At 48.9% G+C, this 23,214-nt stretch overlaps 11 protein-coding genes across 12 annotated transcripts; 4 read left to right on the forward strand and 7 right to left on the reverse strand.

Moving 5' to 3' along the window:
* The first annotated feature begins 122 nt into the window (after nt 1-122).
* On the forward strand, nt 123-1,754 carry PV10_01198 (uncharacterized protein). Its single transcript, XM_016365371.1, has 2 exons — nt 123-915; nt 1,014-1,754. Exons 1-2 carry the CDS (start codon nt 385-387, stop codon nt 1,629-1,631), a joined length of 1,149 nt encoding a protein of 382 aa, XP_016229020.1. The 5' UTR covers nt 123-384; the 3' UTR covers nt 1,632-1,754.
* PV10_01199 (uncharacterized protein) lies at nt 970-2,581 on the reverse strand. The gene has a single exon (XM_016365372.1). The coding sequence runs from the start codon at nt 2,438-2,440 to the stop codon at nt 1,796-1,798; it is 645 nt and encodes a 214-aa protein (XP_016229021.1). The 5' UTR covers nt 2,441-2,581; the 3' UTR covers nt 970-1,795.
* Nucleotides 2,582-2,799: 218 nt separating this feature from the next.
* On the forward strand, nt 2,800-4,608 carry PV10_01200. 2 transcript variants are annotated; one of them, XM_016365373.1, is made up of 6 exons: nt 2,800-3,134; nt 3,259-3,331; nt 3,400-3,550; nt 3,634-3,711; nt 3,795-4,307; nt 4,382-4,608. In XM_016365373.1, exons 1-6 carry the CDS (start codon nt 3,013-3,015, stop codon nt 4,402-4,404), a joined length of 960 nt encoding a protein of 319 aa, XP_016229022.1. In that variant the 5' UTR covers nt 2,800-3,012; the 3' UTR covers nt 4,405-4,608. The 2 variants fall into 2 exon arrangements, with proteins under 2 accessions (XP_016229022.1, XP_016229023.1); XM_016365374.1 differs by having other exon boundaries at nt 2,800-3,331.
* Nucleotides 4,609-4,964: 356 nt separating this feature from the next.
* Nucleotides 4,965-6,081, forward strand: PV10_01201 (uncharacterized protein; the record flags this gene model as incomplete). Its single annotated transcript, XM_016365375.1, has 4 exons — nt 4,965-5,048; nt 5,123-5,195; nt 5,254-5,481; nt 5,597-6,081. The coding sequence occupies 4 exons, from the start codon at nt 4,965-4,967 to the stop codon at nt 6,079-6,081; spliced, it is 870 nt and encodes a 289-aa protein (XP_016229024.1).
* On the reverse strand, nt 5,181-7,317 carry PV10_01202 (uncharacterized protein). The gene has a single exon (XM_016365376.1). The coding sequence runs from the start codon at nt 7,289-7,291 to the stop codon at nt 6,161-6,163; it is 1,131 nt and encodes a 376-aa protein (XP_016229025.1). The 5' UTR covers nt 7,292-7,317; the 3' UTR covers nt 5,181-6,160.
* A 676-nt stretch (nt 7,318-7,993) lies between these two features.
* On the reverse strand, nt 7,994-9,805 carry PV10_01203 (uncharacterized protein; the record flags this gene model as incomplete). The annotated part of the gene is made up of 1 exon (XM_016365377.1): nt 7,994-9,805. The coding sequence occupies one exon, from the start codon at nt 9,803-9,805 to the stop codon at nt 8,111-8,113; it is 1,695 nt and encodes a 564-aa protein (XP_016229026.1). The 3' UTR covers nt 7,994-8,110.
* A 3,222-nt stretch (nt 9,806-13,027) lies between these two features.
* On the forward strand, nt 13,028-14,311 carry PV10_01204 (uncharacterized protein; the record flags this gene model as incomplete). Its single annotated transcript, XM_016365378.1, has 1 exon — nt 13,028-14,311. One exon carries the CDS (start codon nt 13,028-13,030, stop codon nt 14,309-14,311), a length of 1,284 nt encoding a protein of 427 aa, XP_016229027.1.
* Nucleotides 14,312-17,192: 2,881 nt separating this feature from the next.
* On the reverse strand, nt 17,193-18,444 carry PV10_01205 (uncharacterized protein). The gene has a single exon (XM_016365379.1). The coding sequence runs from the start codon at nt 18,315-18,317 to the stop codon at nt 17,379-17,381; it is 939 nt and encodes a 312-aa protein (XP_016229028.1). The 5' UTR covers nt 18,318-18,444; the 3' UTR covers nt 17,193-17,378.
* Nucleotides 18,445-19,055: 611 nt separating this feature from the next.
* PV10_01206 (uncharacterized protein) lies at nt 19,056-19,557 on the reverse strand (the record flags this gene model as incomplete). The annotated part of the gene is made up of 1 exon (XM_016365380.1): nt 19,056-19,557. The coding sequence occupies exon 1, from the start codon at nt 19,452-19,454 to the stop codon at nt 19,056-19,058; it is 399 nt and encodes a 132-aa protein (XP_016229029.1). The 5' UTR covers nt 19,455-19,557.
* A 490-nt stretch (nt 19,558-20,047) lies between these two features.
* On the reverse strand, nt 20,048-20,767 carry PV10_01207 (uncharacterized protein; the record flags this gene model as incomplete). Its single annotated transcript, XM_016365381.1, has 2 exons — nt 20,048-20,379; nt 20,446-20,767. The coding sequence occupies 2 exons, from the start codon at nt 20,765-20,767 to the stop codon at nt 20,048-20,050; spliced, it is 654 nt and encodes a 217-aa protein (XP_016229030.1).
* Nucleotides 20,768-20,968: 201 nt separating this feature from the next.
* On the reverse strand, nt 20,969-22,903 carry PV10_01208 (uncharacterized protein). Its single transcript, XM_016365382.1, has 2 exons — nt 22,535-22,903; nt 20,969-22,478 (listed from the first exon to the last, which is right to left on the reverse strand). Exons 1-2 carry the CDS (start codon nt 22,707-22,709, stop codon nt 21,226-21,228), a joined length of 1,428 nt encoding a protein of 475 aa, XP_016229031.1. The 5' UTR covers nt 22,710-22,903; the 3' UTR covers nt 20,969-21,225.
* Nucleotides 22,904-23,214: the final 311 nt, after the last annotated feature.

Here is a 23,214-nt window from a genome sequence, read left to right on the forward strand (position 1 = left end):
TGGTTTCAAATGTGTTGGTGATGTTTCAAGTTGACGAGGGACTAAAAAGCACGTGAGCGAAGATGCTATCTTCAGTCAACTGCGGCCTTGGGTTTCGGTGGTGGCGCCTCCTGATGGAACATGAAACACCACAGCAACAAGGACACTTTGATCTTGTTTCTTCCATCTCTGCTGGACTCTGATGTCGTTCTTAATCTCTAGTTGTCATCAAGCGGTTTTTTACGTCTGACATTTTCCGTTTTAGTCACTTGAGGCTGGTCCTGAGGCGACGACACTACATTCAACACGAGTCCACAAGAAGGACTGGCAGCAGCAGATCAACAACTGAGGTCAATCTCCATCACCAAATTCCGTCAGATAAGTTAGTCTTTAACGTTACCAAAAATGGTCAGTCGACGATCACCACCAGGGAACAAACCTCTCGAAGGCTCGACACCACCATCTTCAGTCATCTCATCACGACCTAAACCATGGTATCGTCATGTCAACCTCGACCTTCTCATTCTCATTCTGGTCAATTCCATCTTCCACCCGTATATCATGTTCATCTTCTATCTCTCCCAGGCAGCTTTGCATCTCCACAAACAACCCTTGGCATATTACACCTTGTGCTACACAGCGGTGCTGGCTGTGGTCGAGGTGACTATTCACGTTAACCATCGCTATACGTACGGCAAGCACCGGAAGGTGGATTGGGAGAAGGAAGTGGTGGTGATTACGGGCGGTGGAAGTGGGCTAGGTCGGGTCCTGGCTGAGATGATGGTTAGAAAGGGAGCTAGGGTTGCGATTCTGGACGTCAAGGCTGCGGATGAGGAGGCTCAGGATGCTATGGAGAGGTGGGATTTGATCTGGGAGACTTGTGATGTTGGGAATCAAGTCGATGTTCAGAGAGCGGTTGCGACGATCGTTGATGAGGTGAGTTGAGTTAGTTCTTTGTCATGGTCGCAAGGAACTGTTTTTACTTGGTTTCTTCTCTCTTCTTTTTTCCCCAGACAGCTAACCAGAGTATCTAGCTCGGATCTCCCACGATCTTGATCAACAACGCCGCTACAGCAATCACTGGTCGTCGAATTCTGGCCACTCCAGGTCAACCCATGGTTCTAACCCCCGAGCAAGCCAGCAAGACGCTCAAGACCAATGCTCTCTCCCAGTTCAATACTCTATCTGCTCTTCTTCCACATCTGGTCGCATCACCTGTCGGTGCACATGTTGTCACCATCTCCTCAATCCTCTCACACCTATCGCCAGCCTCGTTGGCCGACTACTCTGCTTCCAAGACCGCCATCTCCTCTCTTCACCATACATTGCGTCACGAACTCAGCTCTCATCCAGAACCGTCGGTTTTTCACAAGGTCAAGACCCTGCTGGTCGAGACTGGGCAATTGGACACTGGTCTGTTTGCGGAAAAGACCAGTCTGCCCTTCTACGCCGAATTCTTTGGTCCTGTGCTGGAAGCGAGCAAGGTGGCCAAGGATATTGTCAAAGCCATTGAGAGAGGTGATGGTGGGGTCATTCGAATGCCGTTTTATGCCAAAGTCATGCCTCTTTATCCGATATTGCCGGGGATGGTGCAGAACTTGATCCGATGGTTCAGTGGGATTGATCGAGCTATTGGAAGAGGTGACAATTGAGTATGAGGATGTTTGTTGTTCAGACTCGGCCGGAGGTGGTTGGGTTGTGTATATGTGCGTGGAGGAAAGATACCCTACCACCATTCCAGTCCAAAGACAATGGACGGACATGGTGAATTCTCATCAATGATAAATGTTCTGTGCTGTGCTGTGCTGTGCGTGCTTCAATCGTCATCATGAATCGTAATTCCAGTCTCCTTTGCAATTTCAGCCACGCCAAAATCACTTGTCTGGTCATCATCCCCATCAGCTCTCTTCGGTATCTGCAAGCCACCCTTCTTCCTGTTCCCATCAACTGCGCCATTATTCTCAGTCGCATCCCCTGCACCCACACTAACACCAGGACCAGACGCAGAATCTTTCGCATTCCCCTTCCCTTTTCCTTTCTTCTTCATCCTCTTCTCTCTATTCTTCCTCGTCCTTTCTTCATCCCTCTCTTTCCTTTCCCTCTCCTCTCTCTCCCACTTTTCATCATCCTCTTCTTTCTTCGCCTCCTCCTCCATCAGCCTCAATCTTTCATATTCCCTCCGTCGACTTGCTTTGTAGACGTGGAATTCTCCACTGCCCGCACCGGCGGATGAACCTTGAACGTTGGCGACGATTTCAGGTGGGGCGGCAAGTGTTCTGGCATTGCCGTTGGCGGAGGAAGCGGAAGGGAGACTGACGGGTTTGGAAGGGTCGAGGAAGAGAGTTTCGATTTCGTTGGCCTGGTTGACCAGTGCGGTGTTGGCCCCTCGTGCGCGTTTGATGGGACGATGGGATCGTCGGTCGGCTGATGTGGGTATGGATTCGGGGATTGGTTCTGACATGTTGTATGGATGGATGGATGGCGTGTGTCGTATCTTAGTAGAGGGGTTTCTGGGTGGTGTATTGAGAGGTCGAGCCTCAAGAAGTCTCAGGGATTTATTTGTGAGAAGATTCAGTGACGATCGACAAAGTCGCAAAACGAGTGAATGGGGAAAATCATGTTAGCAAGGCTGCGATGACGCAGACAAGGCTGAGATTAGGTCTGGATGAGTGCAGCGGAGTAGATGGTCTTCCATGGTGATTTCTTCAGCGGATCATGAAGAGCTCCAAATGCAGTTGGTTGACGGGTTCAAATCTGACCATGATTTTCTGTACTTTTCTGCTTGTCTATTGTTGTCTACCAAAGGTATTGTTGTCCTCTGATCAACTCAGTGTGACCGCTAACAGCATTTACAGGCCATAATCCCTCCTATTGACCAACACAAACATACCGAATCATGGCCTATTTTCTATTGCCGGGGTTTGACCTGCATAGGCCCGCCACGTCCGCTCGACAAATCATTCATGTTCGATGCAGCCGGCAAGTGGATTCAAGCCGCGGCTCAGCCGAACAATCGACAAAAATCCGTGATAGATGCCGCAACAGAGTGTGGGGTTGTTGACTGGGACTCTGGCTTATGCTGACATCGACCGAGGCCTAATATGCAACCTTTCGGTAAGGGAATGGATGGGGTCAAGATTGGTGGTTTTTGCTAGGTACTCACTTCTACTTGGTATCTGCCTTCAATGATTTATTCTTTTTGTGTTATTTTTCTACGCCTCTATTGTTGAAGACGAGATCTATTTACATCCATCTCCAGAGATAACATAGTCTGTGTAGCACAATGTCGAGAATCGGATACCCTTACAAAGATGCCCTCTTGGAGGTCAAGGGCAAGATTGGTATCATCAAGGTGAGTAACATGAATCTAATTCTATCCTGTCTCTTCTCAACAGATATTGACCATATCTCTTCCAATAGCTCAACCGTCCTTCATCCCTCAATGCATTTGGCGGCAATTTGTTGGAAGATCTCACCACCGCCTTCCGCGAATTGAACGAGCACCCAGACACCGTCTTCACCGTCTTGACTGGCGAAGGTCGATTCTTTTCTAGTGGTGCCGATGTCAAAGGTTGGTCAGCCTTGTCCCGTCGTCCGAATCTTGCACATCTACTTAGTCACTTCTGCTAATTCATTGACTCTTCACAACAACAGCAAGTGGTGCAGACAGCAATAAAACATGGGCCAGTCCTGCTACGAAGAAATTGGATTCCTTCTCCAACTTTGCAAGAAGTGAGTTACACCGTCAATCCACTTCCAACCAAGTCTACTCTCCAGATCTCCCACTAATCAACCTATTTCTCCCCTCCCCTCAGTGATCGAAGTCCTCCGCTCCATGATCGACCATCGCAAAGTTCTCGTTCTAGCCATGAACGGCCCCGCCGTCGGTGGTGGTGCAGCATGGTTTCCCGGTGTCTCCGACATTGTCCTCGCCGCGCCTAGTGCATACTTCCAAGTCCCATTCAGTGCACTTGGTCTGGTGCCCGAATTCGGTTCCTCCACAATCTTCAGCCAGTCCATGGGTGTGCACCGGGCCAACGAATTTCTCATGTTCGGCCGTAAACTCACCGCCCAGGAAATGTTGGACTTTGGCATCGTCAACCAGATCTTCCCTCAGGAGTCATTCCAAGCCGATGTCATGAAATATCTCGAGGCACAGTTGGAAATCAATGACGGAAAGAGTATGATGGAGGCAAAGAGACTGCAGAATCTACCTCTGCGAGAGTCCAGAATCTATGCTGTGTATAATGCGGCGGATGCTTTGGCGGAGAGATTCGTTGAAGATGCTCCTAAGAAGAGATTTGAGGAGAAGAAGAAGTTGCTTGAGGGTAAGTCGAGTGGTCTCTCCCTTTGTTTTATGTCGGATTACCTGATTCTGATGCTAATTCTACAACCTGCACAGCGAGATCAAAGTCAAAGTTGTAGCTTGTAAGTCGGTGTTTGGACACATGTCTGGGACTTGAATCTAGAGACTTGATAAGCCTGAGACAAATCATCACCCCAAGGCACAGTGTTTATGCTTGTTGATACCATGAACACATTGAAAATATATTCCACCACAAAGCAGACCCAATACCAACAACGTACCATTATCCTAGACCACGTAGACTACAGACTTACGAATTACACCACACAATCCCTCTCTGAAGCCCATAATTCCTTAGATCGATCCTTGACCACCAATCCCCTACAAATGTCTGATATCCCCCCCAGACCCCAGAATTCATTATGCCGAGGTCCGCCTGAAAACATTGTGGGGGATCCCAAGGATCGACGTCAGCCAAAACGCCAAATCCTCTGAGTAAGTCAAGTTACTCCGCATTGGCTATCAACATCAATAACCATGGCAAGATACCAAACCAAGCAAGGATTGTAAACCGATGGTGACATTCAATTTCATAACCAAAAAACCTACATCGATTCTGCAACGTGTCAGCACGCGTGGAAGTGCTTAATATCTACCTTATTTGTTAAAAGAAGAAACCATGAAGGACCCCGGTAGTCGTCCAACTCGACTGAGGCAAATCGCTTTAATCGCCGAGGATTTGGATCGTGCGAGACATTTATTGGTAAGTACAATATCAATATCCGACTCATAACATGTTCATCTCACGTACTCATACGTGCGTGCGTTCCTACGTAGACTACTATCCTCGACACCGAAGTCGTCTTCATCGATCCACAGGTCGCGCAATGGGGATTGAAGAACATTCTCGGTAAATCCTTCCCCCTTAGCATCTATTGATCCTCGTTTATCTAATCTCATCTGATCAGTCGCAATCGGCGGCGACATCATTGAAGTTTGCTCCCCATTCAAACCCGATACCACAGTTGGAAGATTACTTCAGAAACGAGGTGATGGTGGATACATGATCATCATGCAGACGATTGACGCCGTCGCTCGGAGAAAATATATCGAGTCTCAGAAGTTGGCCAAGGTTATTTTCGACCATGTCCATGACGATGCTGTTTGTATTCAATACCATCCAAAGGGTGTCCCTGGTTCGTTTGCCCCTTTATTTCATTTCTTCCTCTCCCGCCAGGTCTTGTCTCGTTGTCACCGGGCCGGGATCGAGTGGATGATATGCTGATCTTCCCTCCCTCTTCTCTTCTCTAGGAGGCATGATGCCCGAACTCGACTCTCACACGCCATCACCAAAAAACCCAACCCCGCTTGACTCACCATTCAGTCCCTGGCATGCATGCGGAGCCGACTATCTTGCTTACTCGACCGCAATGAAGCGACGGGCACATTTAAAACTCATTGGTGCGACTTTGAGACTTGCCCCGGGAAATACCAATATCCAAGCTGCGGCCCAACGCTGGAATCATCTCTTCGGCGTCCCATCCCAGGCTAATAATCTGCTCTTCACAAATGCCAAACTTGACTTTGTCAATGGTGTTCAGGGCCAGCCTGAAGGTTTGGAGAGGATCACCATTCAAGTTGACGGGAAGGATCGTCTTGAGAGGATTCTCAATATCGCTAGGAGAGAAGGTGTGTATAAAGATGGAGCTGTTGAGATGCTGGGTGTGAAATGGAACTTCATCGTGGGCGATGGTGATTCTTCGAGCGATGCAACCGTCAATCGTAGTAGGTTGTGAGTTGCTCTCTCGGGGGTTACGAACCAGTCTCGTTGGTTGATGCATTTCATAAAAGCGTTAACAGGACCTGATCCCCGTATCATGACTTGGGCATGAATCGGGCGACGAGCCAGTTGAGAGAATCCTCGTGCGGTTTTGGCCATTTCGAGTAATACTTCCAGACCTGTTCGGTCTTATCCCACTTCCTGTTGGGAACAAACGCCTCAATGCTGTAGTAGTTGTCTCGCATGTAGATAGGTTCGTAGCTTGGAGGCCCACTCCGCTCAAGGTACGTGTCATAGCCATCAGCAGCCTCTGAGTCTGTCAAATGATACAATCTAGGTCTTGGAGTAGTTGTCTTTTCGCCCTTTTTCCTCCATCTACCAGATCGGATGATGGCGCGAGTTGTCGTGTCGAGATGAGTTTGTAGGATCCGTGCATGTGCAAGGGGACTCTTCATGGCCAGTCTCACAATTCTTGCATTGTCATCCAACAGTTTGACATTCCATTCGGGAGTGCTCCCTCGGGCAATGATGGGGATCGGTTCCCGGTTTTCCAGATTAGTCTGCCAGTGTGCTAGGTCGAGAACGATGCACAGATTGTTCCAAGCCAATGCACAGCTCATACATGTGCATACGGACTGCGGATCGATTGCCTGGACGTGTTGATATGGATTCTTGTGAATCCGTAATCGATCTTGCCAGGCTTGACTCAGGACAGCGTGCTGGGCGAATTCAGGCACTGCATCCAAAGCGACTGGTACTGGAAAACATTGTTTCAGAACCCAGAATCGACGGTTCATCACCTGGGTGGTAATTGGGGAGATGTTGTCTAGAATGAATCGTCTTGTTGCATGGTTCAATCGGAGGAGTCTGTAAATCTCACTTGGCTTCAGATAGCTCAAGACCGCAATCATCAAGTCGCCTGGGAGATCGAGGAATGAGTGGACATCGTGAGAGAATGCCTTTTTCTGCGACTGCTTCTTCTCTTGCCGTCGTTTTAATCTCAGTGTTTTTTTCGATGTCAGGGTCAAGGCAGCCGTTGTGTCCACCAATGGCTCAAGGTCGGCTTCTGAGTCTACCGACTCTGAGGTGACAGATGGAGCTGCCTGTTTCCTGCCATTGGATGTCTTTTTCGATCGTTCACCAGGAAATATGATGGTCACTTGCTCATTTGTGTCGGAGGCTTGAGATTGGGGAGTAGTCTGCCCAACAGCCGACCCATGAGGCATATGCGCTGTGTTTGGCCCAAAGTTTGCTCAACAATATGATAAACTATTGACACAGCGCAGGATTACAGCCTCACTTGTCTTTTGGCCTTGACACATGGCAATAGTTAGTAGTTGAATGAAGATGACGTTAATGGTTGTCGCCACAGAATAAGTCGAGTCACGACTAATCGGCGCTAGTGTAACAACATCGAAGCATAGAATCCATCACGCAATTTCTCAGCCTCGTGAGCATCGAATTGGTTCTCTTGATTCCAGTCAGCGCACAAGTTTAAGAATCTAGCTTGGGCGGCAATGCACAACAAGTAGACATAATATATAATTGGATCCTTGAACGCCGTATGGGGCCCCTTTGCAAGCCCACAGCCTCAATCTATAAGTCTAGGTGCCAAAACTCCCCATGGTCTTACCGCTCTTCTGGGGTTATACCATATGTTGATATAGTGGTAAGGTTTCTCTGTAACCTTGTATCATATGCCCTCTTGACAAGTGCATCCTCAATCCTGTCAAGACCCTAACCAAGCGGCCGTTGGAGTTGTGTGTCATGCCGCCTTCGAGGACGGCTCGAACGCGATCCACATCAGGTGAACATGGAGATGTCACCAATACTCTGCCGCCCGATCAGCCCGCGTTCCCTCCTTTTCGACGATGACTGTCACCGATGGGGCAAGTCCCGTCTTACATTCTGTGTCAACTTGAGGGCCATGACAAAACACTGGGTTCAGACGAATGTTGAGTGTCGTGTCTTAATATTTAGGAAGTAGAAAAGCTCAGGTCGTTATTTCGTAACGTGTCGTGAAAAGCCATGGACTGGCAGGAGGCTCATTTAGGAATCTCCCACTTGGGCTTGCAGTCTTTCCTGTCCTTTTTGAACTCATTGATCCGATCAAGCATCCATCCGGAAGTGGTCTCGAGTTCTCCATCAGTTGAGTGGCCTAATTTGATTGTCTTCTGCAATTGGCACGTGCCAGGGTGGAAGGACCATTGTATGCACTCAGTGTCTTCGGCACAGGCTTCCTTGCATTTTTTAATAGAACCCGCAGCGGCTTTCTGGAGGTCAGACAGCTCATCCCACATTTTTTGTTTCTCTTCGTCATTTTTACCATCCCAGTCGCGGTTTTCCTTGACGTGATCCTCGACAGGTTTCGTGAAGATTTTATCACCGGATAAGTTATCCCAGTCTTTCTTCTCTTTGGCGATGGTAGGGGCTGCAAAGTATTCGAATGCATCTCGATACAAGTACGGAACAGAGCCATACTTTTTGCCATTTGATGTCTTGTTTAGCCAGTCCTGTTCAAAGTCCCACAAAGCCTCGACTTCGTAAGTTGGTGAGTGATGCCATGTAATGGCAGGGGTGCACCAGTAGCGGTCTGTCCAGGTCATTTTTGAGGGAGGATCTATCTGGAACATAGGCCATGCTCCAGTGACTTCGACACCAGCGTGTTTCATGGCGACTCCGAGCATGACATCCCCACAGCAAATTGTCGAGGTTTCCTTTTCCCAATCGGCAATCTTCTCCTTGGTGCGGACCTTTTCGAATTTCTTGACAGCGGCACGGGACAAAAGATAGCCAGTCCCTCCTTGAGCAAAGGAAGTGGGGCCGTGCCAATAGACACAGCCAGAATAGACAGGCTTGTTTGGGTCCATTTGAGCCAACATGAGGAGTAGGTTGGACCATCCAAGGTAGGTATCGGCATCAATGGTCATGAACCAGTCAGCCTTTGGATATTTGGTATATGCCTTGTGTAGCATGGGGATGTTCTTCCACTTGTCCAGGTTCCAGCCCTTTTCTGAACCCAGTAGGCTAACATCGCCATGGGTGAGGTGTGATTGACGCACTTGGTTGTAGAATTTGAAGTCGTCATGGTTGTCTTTATACTCCTTGCCCACTTCATCGAGAGCATCGTAGATGTGGTGGTCACCCATGTCTTGCTCCATGTCGGAGAAGACCATGAAATTTGGAACGCAATCTGCTAGAGTCAAAAGCTGTTGTGGCAATCTGGCGAAGGCTTCGGTGGCTCCAGTCTTGACGATGACAACGACTTTGTCGGCGCCTGGGAGATCCCGGCATGATGGTTTTAATGGTTCTGGGGCGGGTTTGACGACTGGTTTGACGGCCAAAGACGGGGTCGGCGTAGCTTTGGAAACTGAAGATGAGGAAGAGGAGGATGAAATTGGAGAGAAGAAAGATCGTTCAAACTCCTCCATGGCCGCGTCCATCGAAATATCCTTGAGTGTCTTCTCAACCTTTTGAATCTCAGCACCTAGGCCTTTGCCTTTGCTAAAAGCTCTGGTAGAGTAGTGGTAATCGGCAGCCACATCGCTAGTGTCGTCCATTTGAGGGGATCGAATGGCAGAAAGCCAATTGCTCGAAGATGAGGAAAATGCTTTGGCAGCATGTTTGGCAGCATGGGGCGATGGTAGGTAATGGGAACGAAATACCAAGACGGAGAGCAGGATGCAGAAGATCACAATCAACCTTACAGGTCCCAGACCTCGAGGAAGGGTGAGGGCCATGGCAGACGGTCGGTTGAAGCTCGCAGAATCAGCAAGTCGTGGAGTACCTTAGTTAGTAAGATACATCTGCTGGACGAAGGCACGCTGGTCGAGCAGAAGTATGGTCTTTTGTGAGCTTGATGGGAAAAGTCAGGGGACTGATGCTTAGCATGAGGGATGAACTGATGGGCCACAAGTGGATATGTCGCGGCACGTCAACAACGGGGCTGGGCTGGTAGATGGCTGCCATGACGGAGAGAGACCGCTGATCAACCGAAACCTACCATGGTACATGGATGTTTTGTTCTGTCGGTCATGGGATTGTATCACGATCGTGTTGATTCAACTGAGCACCGCCCATACGACTGTTTGATGGAGTGAGTGAGACCATCTGATTTTTGAGGATGGAAGAAGAAATTTGCGTGTGGGAAGAACGCGTTAAGCAAGACACGTGTAGACTGGTACCGAGGAAGGAGCTCTCCAGGCTCAACAATTGGCTCCTGCCTTCGTTGTTACATGTGCAGGCACGGCAGGGACGAGTGAAATTTGACAGCCTGCCACGGTGACTTGACAGCACTGACAACGCGTCCAACTCCCCCTTTACCCAGTGCTTCTTCCTCCTGACCAAGAGTGCACGTTCATCAACACAAGTCATTCAGGGCCGTTGAAGATAAGAAATACTTCTAAATTAAGAAGCAATGAGGTTTGTCTGATGATAAATATGATGAAAATGGTTGAAGACCTACACATAAGGTTGGTAGAGGTTCGAATGCCAAGACCATGCCAAGCCTTCGCGTTTCGCGAAGCTCGCGTCTGCGTGTATCAACAGAACAGTCTGAACTCTGGACATTGAAAAAGGCCCTGTGAGACAGCTTTCTTTTCTTATCAAACTCGGGCTTAGACATGCAGCAGTATGATGGTGCAAAGGCGTACTTGTGAATCTCACTGCTAATAAACTAGAATGCATACTTCAAGCCCCTTTCCCTTTTTGGTTCTTCACACATTTCCAAGAAGCAGGTGCTTATGGACTCCTATGCAAATAACATCAAGATATGCTTCCATGCTAAAGTTGTCCGGAATCCGCTGTGTTGTCGCAAAATCGTAGGTGTGGAGGCAGAAATAAGGGAAGCATTGGTTGACCTTTTCAATCCCTTGCATAACCATCCTAACCTGTTTCTGCTTTCTCTCGTTCCGAGTGAGATTATAATATAGCCGGGCAAGGCTGAGAGGAAAGGTTTGGCTGGTGAACCGATACCAATAGTACTTGGGCGACCTCACACCCATGTACTTCCAATATGGAGGTTGGAAAACCACGTTTCGCCCAAAATATTCCAATCCCACAGATATCATGCTTTTCGCAGGGCTTCCGTGTCGAAGCCCTGCCACTGAGTGAACAATGTGGACGTCCTCTTGTTCCGCTCTGGATGAGTTCTGGTCTCGAGCAAGACATAAATTCTCGATAACGTGGTCTGCCACAATATCGACAGGGACAATGTCGAAAGTGGTGTCGATACTTCCTTCCATAACATGGAGAAACCCAGCACCAAACAGCGCCGCATACCCTCCTAATGCTCCCCGACTGTCCAGCCATCCAGGAAACGGGTACTCCCAAGCGGCGGATATGATGCTCGGTCGAACAATTGTCAGTGGGAGGCTGCCAGAATATCTAGCAGCTAGGTGCTCTGCTATACTCTTGGTCAGAGTGTAAGTATTTGGGTGGCCACAAGACTTCAGCAGTGCCTTTTCGTCTGTCCTGTCCGATTTCGCTGCAAGCAATAACTCTTCTGCTGGTGCTGGCAGTGCAGCTAACTGTTCTTGAACCTTTCCAGGCCGGTGAGGTGTAACATATGCTGTCGAAACCAGCACTATCTTCTGCAAGTTCGGACAGTTTTCCGCGAATCCTAATATATTGAGGCAAGTATCAATGTTGGAGGCCGCTGCATCTGCTAGTGGCAGATTGAAATCGACCGAGGCCGCGCAATGGATGATGTGAGTGACCTTTTGGCAAGTCTCGGCATAAACATCTGGGTTGAGGCCACACCCCTTGCTCTTCAGCTCGCCATTAATGAAATCGATGCTATCAGACCACCCGCTCTCGAGCTTCGAAAAGCACCTGGATTGTGTCAACTTGACGAATCTCGACTTCGTGTCTAGTTTTTTCGAATCCCGGATCAAGAGAGTGATCTTATGTGCTGGCAAGTCACCCAGTTGTAGTCGTCTCACCAGTTCCTGCAGGATGACTTTCCCTAGGAACCCAGTTCCTCCCGTCAACAAAACGTGCGGCTTGTCCAGTTGAGCCATGGTCTTACAATGTCAATCGGAATTCTCCTGAGGATTCTGAACAGTGGGATTTGGAAGAGACACGAATATGTAGACGAGTTGTGCCGAGTCACCCTGAGTGTTCGAAATGTCTGGGGTAATGTCTATGGAGCCAGCCCACAAGAATATCTGCTCCACTATACAATGAGAATCCAATTTACACTCAAACACCAATGCCCAGTAAGGGAGAACTTGACAGGACAAAGCGCTAATACCCATATACTACTCTAGATCACCAGATTCAGTTTTAAGGTGGATCCGAATCTAGTAAACAGGCCTCATATAAGGCCCCCCAGTATAAGTATTGTGTGAAGGGTGTCACGGAATGATTCGAAAGGCGGCTGGACTGTTCTGTGAACCTTATTAAATTGTCCAGCGGGAACACAAGTCAGCCACCTCCCTTTCGATTTTGCAGTCCTGCCCATGACCCAAAATAATGGAACCTCCATGCCGTTTGTCTGAATCTGTCTGTCAGATCTCAGCCTCATCTCAAGAAAGCTATCACCCAAGGGGTCAAAGCTTTTACCACGCGCTGAGGTCCTGAGCTGAGTTTGCTCCCTGGCCTGTGTTGGTCTATGTTCTTCTGATTGGCCTTGCTGGCCCACATCCAGCAGCATATGTTTGTTGCTCTATCAGAATTTCCAGCGGCTCCTGGTCCAAAGGACACAGTCTAGAAATTGGCCAAGCTTTCTCTATACTGTTGTGTCTCGCAAATGGTCAGAACCCTCTCCCCTAGCAAGCCAGCCGGTCCTCGACAGGTCGATCACATATTTGCAATGGCGGGCACTGTTTGCGAGGTACATGTCCACAAATACATATTAATCACTGACTCGGGCAACGCAACCTGACTGCCGCCCTTCGCCTCGCCCATATTCTGTAATCGTCCCAATCGTGGGTGACTTGCAAGCCACTCATCCCCCCAAGATGTCACACGTCCTAGAAGGGCACCACCACCGGAGGTCCATCTCTTGTTTGGATCCTTCTGAACTGACGACAACGTTGCCGAAGCGAGTCAGCACTTCCTGGGGTTCAATATCTTCCATTTTATCCGTACGCCTGGATTGGGAGAGCATCGTCGTTTTGATCTTACTTCCGGCCTACGGCATTTTCCAGTCTTTCCAAACTCATTTACAGACCGCGACGGCTGTTTGGTCATTAGCTTTGTGCCTCTGGACAGGTATATCCATTACCGCAGGCTATCATCGCCTTTGGGCCCACACGTCATATTCTGCCACATTACCGCTCAGGATATTCCTTGCCCTAGGGGGCGCTGCCGCTAGCCAAAGATCGATACGATGGTGGGCGAGAGGTCACCGAGCACATCATAGGTTCACCGATACGGAGAAAGACCCATATTCAATACACAAAGGCCTTTGGCATTCTCATATCGGATGGATGCTCGTGAAACCAGACCTGAAATATGCTGCCCGAGTCAAGGTTCAAGATCTTGACTGTGACCCCGTCGTCATGTGGCAGCACAAATACTATACAATCCTCTTGTTGTGCTTTGGCATCGGCCTGCCAACGGCAGTCGCAGGGATATGTTGGGGGGATTGGTGGGGAGGTTTGATCTACGCATTCATCCTGCGCATGTTTGTCATTCACCAGGTCACATTCTGCGTCAACTCAGTTGCTCACACGCTTGGAGAGCAGCCTTATGACAGCACTTCGTCCCCACGAGATCATCTGCTGACAGCTCTGCTTACTCTGGGCGAGGGCTACCACAACTTTCACCACAGATTTCCCTGCGACTATCGCAACGGCGTCAAGTGGTATCATTACGATCCGACCAAGTGGTTCATCCGTGGATGCAAAGCATTAGGGTTGGCGTACGACCTCAAAGCCTTCCCAACCCAGGTCATCCGTGATAGCCGGATGGAGACTTTCACAGGTCCTACCCTCAAGCGTAAACAAAGCGGGTCAGCACACGAAATCTCGATTCAAGCTCTGCCCGTCGTCACATGGGATGAATTCACTCGAGCGGCAAACTATAATGAGCGCCGCCTCTTAGTCGTGATATCTGGTGTGATTCACGATGTAACAAACTTCGCAAAGAGCCATCCAGGTGGTAGCTTTATACTCGAAGCAGAACAGGGGACCGATGTCACCACCCTATTCAATGGTGGAGTCTATAACCATAGCAAAGCGGCGCGGAAGATTCTAGCATCTATGCGTGTAGCGGTTCTAAGACAGGACGAGAATCATTGAAATAAATCAGTAGATCGTCTCGAAGCCAAGGGTTTGTCGAAAACTGAGATTCACACATGTAAAAGTTTCGAGGTCCAAGGACATTTGCTCGTACGAAGTAAATGTGTTGGTCAAGCTTGCGGCCTGGACCGAGCATTCCAGCATCCGCCACAAAACTCTAATGCACGAGATGAGATTGCCGATCATTAGCGTAAACCTAGCCTACATGGGATTCTTCGACAATTCCGTCAACTGGAGGCACGTGCATTGTCTTGCAATTGTCTCGATTTTCGATCCCGCGTGGATGTGGAACCTCAGTCAAGAATGCCCAGTGAGTCGCATGGGTAGTCCTTTTGACTAGCCTTTCTGTTGATTTCCTGACGCGGTACAATGTCGTTCAATTTTCCTGAGGCTCTCATAGGTATATGGACAAAGCTGCTGCTCACTATGCGTTGCACCCGTTTTAGATGCCGGTAACTAACTAACAAGGCCGAGTCGATCATCACCGCTAAGATGAAGGACATACCGCTAAAGGATATCTCGACAGCAGTTCATCCCTACGAGGACTTGGATGTCGAAGCTGCCGACACATTCTTCGACAACCGTTCGATAGAGCAGTTCAGATGGCGGGACATCAACGTTGTGGTCAAAGACAAAGATGGCTCCGACAAGACCATACTGTCAAATAACTCGGGCGTCGCTACGGCCGGCCAAGTCCTAGCTCTCATGGGCCCAAGTGGTAGTGGGAAAACAACTTTACTCAACGTTCTGGCGAATCGATCTATGGTATCTCACACTGGACAGGTGTTGATAGACGGGAACACAGCCACGCCGTCTAGCATCAAACAGCTCTCCAGCTACGTCGAACAGAGTGACATTCATTTAGGCGGCCTTACTGTGGAAGAAAATGTCGACTTTACATCTCGGCTTGCATCACCTAAGACAGCCAAGTCTGTACGGAGACAGCGAAACGGCAGCGTTCTGAACGCACTCGGGTTGAACGCCCAACGAAAGACATATGTGTCGCCACTCCTCCAAGCTGGTATCAGTGGAGGACAGAAGCGGAGACTGAGTCTGGCGACAGCACTTGTGACGGGACCCAAGATGTTGTTTCTTGATGAGCCCACAAGTGGTCTCGACTCGGTCGCCAGCCATCAGATCATGAGCTACTTGTCAGTGATTGCAAAGAGACACGGTCTGATCATAATCGCCTCGATCCACCAGCCCTCGAGCTCGACCTTTGCGCTGTTCGACAGTGTCATGTTGATCTCCGGGGGTCGCACCTGTTATTTCGGTCCCAGAGAGGATATTGCCACCTACTTCAGCGGCATCTGCCCTATCCCCAACTTCACAAATCCTGCGGAACATATTCTCGAGCTTGTCAACATGGATTTTCAACTCGATGCACAGAAGAATGATCGTATCAATCAGATTTTTGCCCTTCACGAAGCCAAAGCGAATATTTTCGACGACGATTTCGTGGCCAACGACGAGAAAGGAATAAGTTTGAGCAGTGAAAGAGGCTATCCTACTGGCTACTTCGAGGCATGCGGAATCCTCTTGCACCGCAACTTTGTCAAGTCATACCGAGATCCTCTTGCATATGGAACTAGGCTGCTCATCAATGCAGCTCTGTCAGTGGTCATCGGTAGACATGTCCACCTCGTCTTCCCAAGAACAAAAACTAATGTTGGTATATAGGCACAGTCTGGCTCCGCCTATCTTACGGCCAAGAGTCGATCCAACCATTCATCAACTGTCTATTCTTCAGCTCTGCCTTCATGTCCTTAATGGCAGTAGCTTACGCGCCATCCATCATCGAAGACATTCAAATGCTGCAGAAAGAACACGCCAACGGATTATATGGCGCTCTGTCATTCAACGTTGCTAATTTCCTCATTGGCCTCCCATGGCTGTTCCTCGTTGCGGTCATCTTCAGTAGCATCGTCTACTGGCTGACGAACCTCCGTGCCACTGGAGAAGCATTTTTAATGTTTACCCTGTGGTTATATGTGGATCTCGTCGCGGCGGAAAGCATGGTGGTGTTGATCTCGGCCTTGACTCCTCAATTTGTCACGGCGTTGGCCCTGGTCTCGTTCGCCAATGGACTCTGGTTGGCGGTGGATGGTTTCCTCGTACCTATTGGCACACTAAACGTTTTCTGGAAATGTATGTTTGTCTCATCGAACTCATATCTCTCGTGATGATCCGTGAGAACTGACCTAGTCTAGATGCTTTCCACTATATCAACTTCCAAACCTATGTGTTTCAGGGTTTGATGGTGAACCAGTTCAAAGATACGACATATAAATGCCAGACTTTGGAGGATGGTGAATATCACTGTATGTTTTTAAGTGATTTGGCACAGCAGGGACAAGTCCGTGGAACGGCGGTGCTAGACGCATACCATTACCCCTATACTTGGGCAAAGGTAGGGCAGTGGCTTGGATACGCCACCGCAATTATTCTTGTTCACAGGCTTATGGGTACATTTCTGTTGAGTTGGCGAGCATCTAGAAAGTAGACTTGCACACAAATCAAGAACAACTGTTGCTGGTTAGCGACATCGAAGAGGAGTTTCGACATCGTGTTTAGAAAGACGGGCGCTAGATACCACTGTGGACCCAGTCAAATTCATGCTATTCGTTTGCGATGTACCAATAATCAAACCTTCTAAGAAGCATGACTCAATTCTCTTCTCGCTAGATTAGCAAGGGCCCTTGGGACGGAATTCTCATACGCATCAAGCGACGAATCCATTAGGAACACGAAAGCCAGATCAGAACCATAATAAATGCCGCTTAGACATGCCTATACCTCCACCACCCCTCTCCTTGGGAACCAATATGCTTGGCCCCCAGGCTGTACCACCTTATATTTCTTGTTGTTTTGTCCCCGACATGCTTCGTTCTTCCATTGTTGTCTCCAGAATAGCCATGAAGAATGACTATCATGAAAGCAAAAAAAACACTAAATCATGGTCAAGTCTCATGCTATACTTGAAATCACCCAACCCTACCAGCGATGGCGAATAATGACATGAAAGCAGAGTGCCAATTTCTGCGACCCACCGTACCAAGATCCCCGACTATTGATACTGTTTCCTAATGACTTCAGCAGCTGCATCATGACACACCCCTAAGAGATTCTTTCCTCTCCATTTTGATTCATCGTCAGCCAGAGGGTTATCCCACTTCAAACCAATACCCCAGATCCGATCAACTGGACTTGCCTCGACAAATCTTCTTGAGCCAGCTTTCACATACCAGGAGCGGAGTTCCTCATCAGCCTCTGCTCGTGCGATACTGGTACAAGTGACGATTTCAGCGGCGGCTTTCTGCCACACAGAGCCATTGAAGTTTGGTACTTGTCGACCAAGTGCCTTTTGTGCCTTGGGTGATGATGCATGTAGGATATTGACTAGGAATGACTGTCGTGTTTTGTCTATGACAGGCGGGGTTTGTAGAGCATCAAGGGACTCGTACTCAGCCGGGTTTGATATTGTAGACATCATGAATTTGAGCTTGTCTCCATGGGATGTAGCATCAGCTTTGAGAGTTTCATTGTCCTCAAAAAGCCATGCCTTTAATGCCATCATTGCTTGCTCACCACAGTTGAACTCATGGTTTCGAATTAGACTTGTTCCTAGACTGGTTTCTTTGGGATGGGGGATTTGTGCATCGTCAAGACGTGGTAGGAGAAGTGACAAGACACGATCGCCGGGAAATAGAGCTCCAAGATTCCAATTCGACAGTGGTCCTCCCCAGAATAGAATATGCTTCTCGGTCATAAGAGTTCCTTTGCGACCACTAGTGGAGGGTTTCTTGGGATTACGATTCGGTTTAGAAGCCGGTGTGGTCTCTTGTTGTACTTTATCATGGTTTCGTTTTCTTGATCTCCTCCCTTCGGGGCCTGAACGGCTATTGGGCCCGTCATTCTGGTCCTTAGGTCTAGAGCTTGGGACATTGGTGCTGCGGGTATTGTAGCGATTAGGGGAAATGACGTTTGTGGCTGTTACTGGTGCCATTTAATCAAGAGCTGTTTTTGTGTACCCTCTATGGAGAGAAGGACTGTGATATTGATGTCAGGCTTATACTTTCATTGTACTCAGTTGGTATAAAACACGAGGTAGTGGAAAGGAGGGAAAATGAAACCATTTGAGGTAGTGATAGTAGACCTAGATTTAAGGCAACAAGCCACTTGCCTTGGCTGGTGACATACATGTAGTTGATCAGTATCCAATCATAGTCTTTGATCATGAGTCACTTGGAATCACACCGGTTGTGCTTAGCGGGAGGCGCAGCTCAGGATAGCGGATCTGAATGGAGAGGGTTTTGTCGTACGAAATGACAGAAACGAGACTTTTATGATGGCTCATCCCCGAAGTGTTTGAGACGTTGGATTTGTAGGGATAGTCATGACAGTCAAGTTCTAAATGTGAGGCCATGGCGGGGCAGAGGAGAGGGGTAAGTTTGAGGTTTTCAAGTGACCACACGGCTGAAGTTGGGCGCCTATCTATCCCACAGGTGTCCCAGGGGCAACATGCATGGAAGGGCAACGTTCGATAAGACCATGGAGGGCAAGATGAACCAAACAGGCTATCAGAGAGTATTCAGCAAGAGCACCGTACGAAGGAGGTAGGTGTGAGCAACCCGACTAGGTTATGGCTGTTTGGACACGATACCTATATAACAAATGCAGTCTTTCTTCAACCGCCTTACATCAGTTAGTTGAAGCCTCATCCGTCACTCCTTTCGCCTGCCTGTTAGCTCTTTGGAACGCGAGTTGTCTTCGCCCTCTTTGCTGCCCCTGGGCCTACTTCTTTGGAGACCGAGGTGCCTGGGGTGGCTGTTTGTGGAATCAGGTTCCGCTCATCTTCCTGTGAAGCAAGGTCGATATTATCTGGGTCTGCAAGAAGGCTCCCCATATCTTGTGATAAACCAGTTGCCTCCTCGGGGTGCGCTCCAGGTTTGTCAGAAACTTCAAAGTCAAGATTTGATGGTATTTGATCGACAGCTGAGCAGATTCGTTTGAGGTGTGTCGGCATCCAAACATCGTAGACGTTTTTGTTGAATTTGTAAGCCGTCCACTTAGCCTTTCCTTCCGGCGTCCGTGAAGTTGAATTTATGGATAGAATGCCGGTAGAAGGTGACTTTATCTCCATCTATGACAGGATAATGACCATAGATACGAACTGATTCTTGATCGTGCGAGATAGAAAAGGCGAGGATCACTCGATCGAGCTCTGTTTCTCGCTGCACGGCTCTACAGAGCTCGACGACACTCCTCACAGCAATCGTCATACCATGGGCATTCTGTCGGTCGGCAATGTCAAGGGACGCATCGCCGCACTTGACTTCGTAGGTGAGAAATGTGGCTGGGAAAACCTGTTCGCCTGTCCTACCTCTGTCGATCGAGTTCGATGATCCCCGTCACATGTAGCTACTCCGTTGCCTGCGGTCTTCATCTACAGGCGGAGCCAGTGTGTTTGTCGATGCTTCCAAGCGGCCAGCGACTTGCTGAGCCAGGATGAATATGCGTTCAACATCCTAGCGCAGACTCTCGTCAACTATCACTGGAGGAGGTGGAAAAGATGTATCGAGGGGCGCTAGCTGAGTATAAGGAAGCACTCAGATTCGAGCACACATCGACCATCAATTCTCTCAAAGAGTATTTTGCAGTTTTGAATTCTTCCGCATGAAACGCCAACAGACCAAACCAGGTATATAACACGAGAACAAGCTTGTCTCGCTAGATTCAGATAGTTCGACATAAGCCCTTCTTCCTCAAAAGAATATCCACAGCAATGAGCAACCGCATCTGAACTTCATCGCGATTACCCGTAGCGTCGACTTGGACCAGTAAATTCCTCCTTTTGTAATGGTCGATAACTTGTTTGGTTTCGGTCTGGAAACTCTGCAGTCTTTCGGCGATGACTGGTTCAGTCTCAATTGACGACGGCTGTGAAAGTGCGCGAGCTCGACATCGAGTTGTCATGATTCGTTCGCGATTGTCAAGAAAGATGACGGCGACTGGCTCGGTGAGTCTTTCCTCAAATATCTTGGCGCGTTCGAGGTTGCAAGGAAACCCTAGTGCTAAATGTCAAGCTCTGGTGGGTTTTGTCTGTCTACCTAGGTAATGAATGAGTGGCTTACCGTCGACAACAAATCTGCCGTTTGATTCCTTCTGTGTATTCTGGAATAACAGATGTTCCTTGAGTATTTCAACCATCATTTCAATCGAGGCTGAGTCCTGGTGCTTGGTGGTTTCTTGCGTGATGGATTTCCACTTCGATGTCTCCTTCATAGTCTCTACGTGGACTATATCGTTTATATTCACGCGGGTGAAGCCGCGGTGACCACAGAGTCGATCGCATTGAGTGGTCTTGCCTGAGCCAGGGCCTCCTAGCACGAAGATGATGCTGAGTCTATGATCCTCCTTCTCTGAAGGTCCATCTGCTTCTGCCATGCTCCCCATGGCGTCAGTGTGGAAGACCCGCTTTCTCACAAGATGATGATGCGATACTGTTCATGTGGGTCTCTGGTTGATATATTTTTAAGTCGCCTCGCGAGGATGAACGTCAAGAACGAAGTGCAAACAGTGAACAAAACTGATGATAGAGAGAGGAAAGAAATTCGAATGGAAATGGACCAGCAGGCGCTTTTAAAAGGTAGAGAAGGAAGAAGCCTCGTTGGTGCCATCCCCGGACAACGCAGCAAGCCAGTCAAATGAAAGGCGGAAACCTTGTAAACGGAGTATCAACTTGGTGTCAACCTTGTTCGCCTCCCCTACCACTAGTTTGTTCAAACGGAAAAATTCAAGACACCAGTCAAAAATCTTGTTCTTATTGTTGATGACACCTATTACAATTAATTCGCCTGGGACCCGTGAGTTGTAGAACACGTCCGATGTCAAACGAAAGTGCGCAGTCCGGGTTATTTGCAGGCTGCCGTGAATCGATTAAAGGCAAGGGAAAGAGCAGCCAGGTATCGATCCGCCTTGACGTTGTCGATAAACACAATATTTGGGAGCTTCTTATCCCACAAGAACGGCGAAAGATATGCGCCGTCGCCAGTGATGGCCGCAAGTCGACTGTTGACAAAGTCGGCTCGAGTTGTGATCTTGTCCAAGAAATTGATGTTGTCCGGTCCCAACAACGTCATGGTCCATGAAAGCAAAAACACTTGATCTGGGTTATCCGGTTTGGCGAGTTGATCCAGGAATTTCTGGTGTTGGTCGACGCGCATCTTGTCTAGCTCGTTGGTGTTGGAGTAACTGTCAAACTTTGGAAATGCCGAACCAGGGAAGAATCCCTTTCCTGTAAAGCCGTTCTTGTCGAGGAATGCCTTGTCGCGCTCCGAAACCACCAGGACCACCGCAGGGCCATCTTTGATGAAATCGGACAAAGGCAGTTTGGTCAGAGGCTTGTCGGTTTTGACTTGCCAACGGTGCTTCAAACCGTCAGTCAAGTCTCGTAGTACGCCTATCCATTCGTCATCGTCAAACGCCGCATAGTCGTGATCGGTGTTCAGGGTGTGTGACAGGTAAACAACCACAAGCTCCGAGTTTTCCTCGGTAAAATCGTTGATGTTGCCGATGATGTCTGACATCTTCTGTCCCACAGCCCCTTGGTTTGACTTGAGATCGTGAATGTAAGAATAATGCCCGGTATAATACTGGCCATGAGAGATGACGGGCCGAATGTCGAAGAATCGCACTCCGGCGTTGAGCTGACCTAGGATATCTAGTGACTGGGTTTGGGTGTTTGCTGGACCAGCAAACGCTGTGTTATACTGGATCTTGGACATGCCAGCGTTGTGCGAACCGGGAATCACCAGCTGTTGCAATGTCTGGCATCCTAGGAATTGCAGATTCTGCTTCATCCAATCGGTGGGAGGTCGATTGCCGACATATGACCCCTTGTCGCCAGCTAGAATAAAAGGTGTCCATGCCTTCTCGTCATCGAGAAAGCCCACATCCACTGAGGAGGGATTGCTCTGCGTGCCAAAGCGGTCAAACTTGGCTTGCAGGTTGACAGTATAGTCAAAGGTACCGCCATCTACGCCCAGGGCCAGCTGGATCCCGTTGTCGGTACCGTCATCGAGAGAATAATAAAACTCGGCCGCAGTGTCGGACGATTTCACTGTAAGGCCAGTCTTGATTTGGACAAACGCTGCTGCGTTGGAACCTGTCAACGTCAGTTCATCTCCTTGATGATCTAATCAGGCCACGAGTTGATCGGACCTTTGCCAACTTCTTCAGGAAAAGCTTTATCCCAAGACTTTAACTGATAAGAAGAAGGTTTTCCATTTTGTTTCAACGCATAGGGCGTAAGATTTATGATGGCCAGATTGGTGGCATCGGAGAGAACGGTGGTGAGGCAAATGCTCAAATGAGCCAAAACGAGCGACCAAAACATGGAAGTCTACGCTGAAATCCAAAGGCCCGTGTGTGGGCTAACATGACTGTGAGGAACAATATTTTCCGCCGCCTTGCGACAGCGGAAGAAGAAGATATATGGTTTTGATAGTGTCTGCGGCAGAGCTGGGGTTCGTGGCCTGGGAGGCGAATTTGAAAACCCGTTCCTGGCTACATGGGCCAGTAGACGACCACCAACTCACCAATGCGAAGTGTGTGTGGTAATCCACAGCTGGGCATCTCTGGGACAGAAATATCCTTCTCGGGGGCCTCATTCGTTGGGCATTGTCGGCCAAGAGCGATTAATGAGCCCCCAATCGACCACCTCGAGCCTCACATCATCAAGCTTCTGGGCCCAATGGTCGGGGTCGGCGGAGGCAGGTTTCAAGAATGGCACCAATAAGGTCGCCAGGCTTGGACCTGACCAGGGGTGTGGTGGCGGGGCCATCAAAACCTTAGATTCCAGGACTCTTCCAGGTCTTCATGGTCGAGCCATACAGCACAGC

This window comes from Exophiala mesophila (genome assembly GCF_000836275.1).
Source record: "Exophiala mesophila strain CBS 40295 unplaced genomic scaffold supercont1.1, whole genome shotgun sequence".
NCBI lineage: Eukaryota > Fungi > Ascomycota > Eurotiomycetes > Chaetothyriales > Herpotrichiellaceae > Exophiala > Exophiala mesophila.

Bases quoted from the DNA above. Each gene is read 5' to 3' on its own strand.
- PV10_01198 (XM_016365371.1), top strand. From the start codon at position 385: ATGGTCAGTCGACGATCACCACCAGGGAACAAACCTCTCGAAGGCTCG. The intron at 916-1,013 runs GTGAGTTGAGTT...CAGAGTATCTAG, and splicing joins TTGCGACGATCGTTGATGAG to CTCGGATCTCCCACGATCTT.
- PV10_01199 (XM_016365372.1), bottom strand. From the start codon at position 2,440: ATGTCAGAACCAATCCCCGAATCCATACCCACATCAGCCGACCGACGA.
- PV10_01200 (XM_016365373.1), top strand. From the start codon at position 3,013: ATGCCGCAACAGAGTGTGGGGTTGTTGACTGGGACTCTGGCTTATGCT. The intron at 3,332-3,399 runs GTGAGTAACATG...CTCTTCCAATAG, and splicing joins GCAAGATTGGTATCATCAAG to CTCAACCGTCCTTCATCCCT. The intron at 3,712-3,794 runs GTGAGTTACACC...CCCTCCCCTCAG, and splicing joins CTTCTCCAACTTTGCAAGAA to TGATCGAAGTCCTCCGCTCC.
- PV10_01202 (XM_016365376.1), bottom strand. From the start codon at position 7,291: ATGCCTCATGGGTCGGCTGTTGGGCAGACTACTCCCCAATCTCAAGCC.
- PV10_01205 (XM_016365379.1), bottom strand. From the start codon at position 18,317: ATGGCACCAGTAACAGCCACAAACGTCATTTCCCCTAATCGCTACAAT.
- PV10_01208 (XM_016365382.1), bottom strand. From the start codon at position 22,709: ATGTTTTGGTCGCTCGTTTTGGCTCATTTGAGCATTTGCCTCACCACC. The intron at 22,479-22,534 runs GTCCGATCAACT...TGACGTTGACAG, and splicing joins TCCTGAAGAAGTTGGCAAAG to GTTCCAACGCAGCAGCGTTT.